Source organism: Babylonia areolata, chromosome 29 (assembly GCF_041734735.1).
Source record: "Babylonia areolata isolate BAREFJ2019XMU chromosome 29, ASM4173473v1, whole genome shotgun sequence".
Classification (NCBI taxonomy): domain Eukaryota; kingdom Metazoa; phylum Mollusca; class Gastropoda; order Neogastropoda; family Buccinidae; genus Babylonia; species Babylonia areolata.
Window position 1 is genome coordinate 37,286,648 of NC_134904.1, and position 7,500 is coordinate 37,294,147.

The following is a 7,500-nucleotide window of genomic DNA, read 5'->3' on the forward strand; positions in this document are numbered from 1 at the left end:
TCAGTGACATGTGTCCTCTACCTAGCTGTTGCCTAAATGCGAGTTTGGCAGTGAAAGGGTTAAAGATACTAGCAGCAGTCGAGCGGAAAGAACAGTCTAGGCGTTAAAGATGCTATAAACAGTCAAGAGCTTACACATTCTAACAGCAGTCAAGAGGTTAAAGATACAAAGAACAATCAATGCGTTAAAGACACTAGAAAACAGTCAAGAGCTTACACATTCTAACAGCAGTCAAGAGGTTAAAGATACAAAGAACAATCAATGCGTTAAAGACACTAGAAAACAGTCAAGAGCTTACACATTCTAACAGCAGTCAAGAGGTTAAAGATACAAAGAACAGTCAAGGCGTTAAAGACACTGGAAATTTGGCCAGGTGCATTATCACAACATAGACAAGTAAACAACATGGGGACCATAACTGTAAAAGCCAACAACAGCCCCTACAAATATTACGAAGATACAAATGTAAAAAATATCACATACATCGTTTCATGCATACATCCACACACTGCAGGTAATAACTAGTATTCTTAATGTAAAAACAGAAAGAATTAAGAAACATTATTTGAATATAATTATAAACATAGCCTACTGTACTGCACATTGATTATAATAGACAGATAAGATAAGAATGAAGATAATTTGCGGAAAACCACAACCAGATAATCAGCACACACCCGCAACCCCACCCCCACCCCCCACCACCACCCACCCACCCCACACACGCGGATAACTTGATTAAACAAGAGTAATAAACATATGTTCTCAAATAAAAGCATTTCACATATTCGCTTTTTAAAAACATTGCAATTAATTATTACATCGTAATAGCAGCAGTCGACGGGTTAAAGATACTGACCGCAGTGCAGTTCGTCAGCACCAGTCCTGCAGTCTGCGGCACCGTCGCAGCGAGCGTAGGTGGGAATGCACTGAGTGCCGTTCGGACAGGTGGTCTGCTGCAGTTCACTCTGACAGTACACCTCTGGAACCGACGGGTTATGGGGCAGGTAATAGTACAGAGTCTTCGCAGATGTATTGTATTGTATTGTATTGTATTGTATTGTGTTGTGTTGTGTTGGTCTGCTGCAGTTCAGTCTGACAGTACACGTCTGCAACAGACAGGTTACGGGGCAGGTAATAGTACAGTATTCACAGATGTATTGCGTTGTGTTGTGTTGTGTTGTGTTGTGTTGCATTGTATTGTATTGTGTTGTGTTGTATTGTGTTGTGTTGTGTTGGTCTGCTGCAGTTCAGTCTGACAGTACACCTCTGGAACCGACGAGTTACCGTGCAGGTAATAGAACAGAGTCTTCACAGATGTATTGTGTTGTGTTGTGTTGTGTTGTGTTGTATTGTATTGTGTTGTGTTGTATTGTATTGTATTGTATTGTATTGTATTGTATTGTATTGTATTGTATTGTGTTGTGTTGTGTTGGTCTGCTGCAGTTCAGTCTGACAGTACACGTCTGCAACAGACAGGTTACGGGGCAGGTAATAGTACAGAGTCTTCGCAGATGTATTGTGCTGTATTATATTATATTATATTATATTATATTATATTATATTATATTATATTATATTATATTATATTATTATGTGTTGTATTCTATTGTATTGTGTTGTGTCGTGTTGGTCTGCTGCAGTGCATTTTGACAGTACACCTCTGGAACCGACGGGTTACCGTGCAGGTAATAGTACAGAGTCTTCGCAATAGTGTTTTGTTGTGTTGTGTTGTGTTGTGTTGTGTTGTGTTGTATTGTATTGTATTGTATTGTATTGTGTTGGTCTGCTGCAGTTCAGTCTGACAGTACACCTCTGGAACCGACGAGTTACCGTGCAGGTAATAGAACAGAGTCTTCACAGATGTATTGTGTTGTGTTGTGTTGTGTTGTATTGTATTGTGTTGTGTTGTATTGTGTTGTGTTGTGATGTGTTGTGTTGGTCTGCTGCAGTTCAGTCTGACAGTACACCTCTGGAACCGACGAGTTACCGTGCAGGTAATAGAACAGAGTCTTCACAGATGTATTGTGTTGTGTTGTGTTGTGTTGTATTGTATTGTGTTGTGTTGTATTGTATTGTATTGTGTTGTATTGTGTTGGTCTGCTGCAGTTCAGTCTGACAGTACACGTCTGCAACAGACAGGTTACGGGGCAGGTAATAGTACAGAGTCTTCGCAGATGTATTGTATTGTATTGTATTATATTATTATGTGTTGTATTCTATTGTATTGTGTTGTGTCGTGTTGGTCTGCTGCAGTTCAGTCTGACAGTACACGTCTGCAACAGACAGGTTACGGGGCAGGTAATAGAACAGAGTCTTCACATATGTATTGTGCTGTATTGTATTGTATTGTATTGTATTGTATTGCATTGTGTTGTGTTGTGTTGTGTTGTGTTGTGTTGTGTTGGTCTGCTGCAGTTCAGTCTGACAGTACACCTCTGGAACAGACAGGTTACGGGGCAGGTAATAGTACAGTATTCACAGATGTATTGCGTTGTGTTGTGTTGTGTTGTATTGTATTGTATTGTACTGTATTGTGTTGCGTTGTATTGTATAGTATTGCGTTGTGTTGCGTTGTATTGTATTGTGTTGCGATGTATTGTATTGTTGCGTTGTGTTGCGTTGTGTTGTGTTGTACTGTATTGTGTTGTGTTGTGTTGTATTGTTTTGTATTGTATTGTATTGTGTTGTGTTGTGTTGTATTGTATTGTATTGCGTTGCGATACGTTGTATTGTATTGTGTTGCGTTGTATTGTATTGTGTTGTGTTGTATTGTATTGTGTTGTGTTGTATTGTGTTGTGTTGTATTGTATTGTATTGTGATATGCTGTGCTGTGCTAAGCTGTGCTGTGCTGTGTTGTGCTGTGCTGTGTTGTGCTGTGCTGTGTTATGCTGTGCTGTGTTGTGCTGTGCTGTGCTGTGTTATGCTGTGCAGTGTTGTGTTGTGTTGTGTTGTGCTGTGTTATGCTGTGCTGTGTTGTGCTGTGCTGTGTTACGCTGTGCTGTGTTGTGCTGTGCTGTGTTATGCTGTGCTGTGTTATGCTGTGCTGTGTTGTGCTGTGCTGTGTTATGCTGTGTTGTGTTGTGTTGTGCTGTGTTATGCTGTGCTGTGTTGTGCTGTGCTGTGTTATGCTGTGCTGTGTTGTGCTGTGTTATGCTGTGCTGTGTTATGCTGTGCTGTGTTGTGCTGTGCTGTGTTATGCTGTGCTGTGTTGTGCTGTGCTGTGTTATGCTGTGCTGTGTTGTGCTGTATTATGCTGTGCTGTGTTATGCTGTGCTGTGCTGTGTTGTGCTGTGTTATGCTGTGCTGTGTTGTGCTGTGTTATGCTGTGCTGTGTTGTGCTGTGCTGTGTTATGCTGTGTTGTGTTGTGCTGTGCTGTGTTATGCTGTGCTGTGTTGTGCTGTGCTGTGTTATGCTGTGCTGTGTTATGCTGTGCTGTGTTATGCTGTGCTGTGTTGTGCTGTGCTGTGTTATGCTGTGCTGTGTTGTGCTGTGTTATGCTGTGCTGTGTTGTGCTGTGCTGTGCTGTGTTATGCTGTGCTGTGCTGTGCTGTGCGTGCTGTGCTGTGTTATGCTGTGCTGTGCTGTGCTGTGTTACGCTGTGCTGTGCTGTGCCGTGCTGTGTTGTGTTATGCTGGAACGTATTGAGTTGTGTTATGTTGCGCTGCGTTCTTTAGCGTTACGTTGCGTTGCGTGGTGTTGCATTATTTTTTTATTTACCATCAGATTTCTCTATGTGAAATTCCGGCTGCACATCACACAGACACATAGACACAGTCACACACAGACACACACATACATACAACTCACACACACACACACACACACTCGCGCACAAACACACATACAACACACACGAGACATAGACACTCCAACGCACCCACTTAACCACATCCACCCCCCTCCACCCCCCCCCCCCCGCCCCCCGCACCCCTCCCCCCACCTTACACCTTACCCTCTTAAGCCCACACAGACACCGACACAGACACACAGACAGACAGACAGACAGACACACACACACACAGACACACACACACACACACACACACACACACACACACACACACACTGACCACAGTCCTTTTCGTCCGAAGCGTCCACACAGTCAGCACTACCGTCACAGCGGTACCGGTAGTCATAGCAACGGGTGCTGTTGCCGCCACACTGGAACGTGCTGTCTGAAGAACAGCTGGCCTCTGGAGATGCAGACAGACTGGAGTTCGAACACTGACGGCATGCACTTTCTTTTCGTTTTTCTGATATATATATATATATATATTTTTTTTTTTTTTTTTTTTTTTTTTTTTTTTTTTGCCAGACGACAACACTCTCGTTGCCGTGGGTTCTTTTTCAGTGCGCCAAGTGCGTGCTGCACCGTGACGCTGCGGGGACCTCGGTCTATCGTCTGTCTCACCCGAAGGAATAGACGCTCACTTTTTTTTTAGTCTAACTTGGGAGAAAGGGCCAGAGTGGGATTCTTCTTCTTCTTCTTCTTCTGCGTTCACTCGTATGCACACGAGTGGGCTTTTACGTGTATGACCGTTTTTAACCCCGCCATGTAGGCAGCCATACTCCGTTTTCGGGGGTGTGCATGCTGGGTATGTTCTTGTTTCCATAACCCACCGAACGCTGACATGGATTACAAGATCTTTAACGTGCGTATTTGATCTTCTGCTTGCGTATACACACGAAGGGGGTTCAGGCACTAAGCAGGTCTGCACATATGTTGACCTGGGAGATCGTCAAAATCTCCACCCTTTACCCACCAGGCGCCGTCACCCCGTGATTCGAACCCGGGACCCTCAGATTGACAGTCCAACGCTTTAACCACTCGGCTATTGCGCCCGTCGAGAGTGGGATTCGAACCCCATTCCCTCACGGACTCTGTACTGGCAGACGAGTCTTTTCCGTTCTTCGGAAAGTTCTCTTTTGTATTTGTATTTCTTTTTATCACAACAGATTTCTCTGTGTGAAATTCGGGCTGCTCTCCCCAGGGAGAGCGTGTCGCTATACTACAGCGCCACCTTTTTTTTTTTTTTTTTGTATTTTTTCCTGCGTGCAGTTTCTTTTTCCTATCGAAGTGGATTTTTCGACAGAATTTTGCCAGGAACAACCCTTTTGTTGCCGTGGGTTCTTTTACGTGCGCTAAGTGCATGCTAGCACACGGGACCTCGGTTTATCGTCTCATCCGAATGGCTAGCGTCCAGACCACCACTCAAGGTCTAATGGAGGGGGAGAAAATATCGGCGGCTGAGCCGTGATTCGAACCAGCGCGCTCAGATTCTCTCGCTTCCTAGGCGGACACGTTACCTCAAGGCCATCACTCCACTTGTAAGTATTTTTGACAATTATATAAGACGTTATCTGCAATTGCAGAAGATTTGCTGTGGACTCCAATTGAACATTGATTTTGATATGATTGTTTGATATTAGATTTTCATACCATTTTTTATTCTTTTATTTACAACGTTCAGTCTCTCCCTAACACACACACACACACACACACACACACACACACACACACACACACACACACACACACACACACACACACACACACACACACACACACACACACACACACACACACACACACACACACACACACATACACACACACACATACACACACGCACACACACACACACACACATACACACACACGCACACAGACAGACAGACACACACACACACACACACACACACACACACACACACACAGACACACAGACACACACACACACACACACACACACACACACACACACACACACACACACGTTCTGCTATCTTCATTTCATTTGATTTTTTCTCAAGGCCTGACTAAGCGCGTTGGGTTACGCTGCTGGTCAGGCATCTGCTTGGCAGATGTGGTATAGCGTATATGGATTTGACCGAAAGCAGTGACACCTCCTTGAGCTACTGATACTGATACAGATACTGATACTGATAATTTCTACGGACAGACTCGAATATATTAGACAGTATCGTCTAATATCACTTACAGTGAAAAGACGTTAACTCTCTCCATACGAACGGCGAAAGAGACGACGTTAACAGCGTTTCACCCCAATTACCATCATCAAAATATTGCAAGCGGAAGGCTCTTATACTGAAGAGGTGAATGCTGACAAAGAATACCACAATTCTGACGACGGAAGCTAAAGGTTGGATCATTCAGACACCCACTGGACATCCGAGGGGTCTGTGTACGTAGAGGAGAAGAGAGGACTGGTCGTACTGAGTGAGTTAAACTAAAGAACGAACTCGAATGAGTGACTATACTCACGGCAGCCGAGCTCATCGCTGTTGTCTGGGCAACCACGCACGTTGTTGCAGCGGAAGGCGGCGTCTATACAGTGAGAGAGGCTTCCGGCACACTGAAACCTCTGGGGAGTCTCTGCACAGAACGATTCTGAAACCCGAAAGAAGAAATTGCCGCATTGACTGGCAGTACAGACACAGACACAGACACAGATACAGATACAGATACAGACAGACAGACAGACACACACGCACACACACACTGACACAAACACAGACACAGACAGACAGACATACAGACAGACAAACACACACACATACACTCTGACACACACACTGACACAAACACATACAGACATACAGACAGACACACATTCACTGACACACACACTAACATAAACACAAACACAGACATACATACAGACATACATACATACGGACAGACAGGCAAACACACACACACAAGCACGCACACACACACACGCACGCACACACAAACACACGCACGCACACACACACACACGCACACACACACACACACACACACACACACTGACACAAACATAGACACAGACACAAACACAAACAGGCAGACACACACACACACACACACACACACACACACAAACTAACACACACACTGACACAAACACAAACCCAGACAGACAGACATACAGACAGACAGACAAACACACACACGCAGGCACACACAAACGAACGCACACACACACGCACGCACACACACACACACATACACACACACACACACTCTCTCTCTTATGTCCTTGCTTATTCCACTTCCCTCTTTTAAGAACATTCATTCATTCTCTTTAACTCACACTCCACACGCATACACATTGACGTGCACGCGCGCGCGCGCGCACGCGCGCGCACACACACACACATCTGCCAGGTACAGACAGACTCATACACAGGCACATGTACACACACACACACACACACACACACACGCGCGCGCGCGCACACACAGACATACACACACACACACACACCTCTGCCAGGTACAGACTCAGACACAGGCACACACACACACACACACACACACACACACACACACACACACACACACAAACACACACACACACACACACACACACACACACACCTCTGCCAGGTACAGACTCAGACACAGGCACACACACACACACACACACACACACACACACACACACACACACACACACACACACACACACACACACACACACACACA

General features: G+C 44.9%; 1 protein-coding gene across 1 annotated transcript in view; it reads right to left on the reverse strand.

The window, feature by feature from the left end:
- The window catches only part of LOC143274662 (uncharacterized), a 24,689-nt gene that overhangs the window by 9,933 nt on the left and 7,256 nt on the right, over window positions 1-7,500 (reverse strand). Inside the window, exons 5-7 of the mRNA XM_076578534.1 lie at window positions 6,292-6,417; window positions 4,076-4,198; window positions 860-982 (exon numbers count right to left, since the gene is read on the reverse strand). Coding sequence (XP_076434649.1) covers window positions 860-982; window positions 4,076-4,198; window positions 6,292-6,417 — 372 coding nt within the window. The remainder of the gene's footprint in view (window positions 1-859; window positions 983-4,075; window positions 4,199-6,291; window positions 6,418-7,500) is intronic.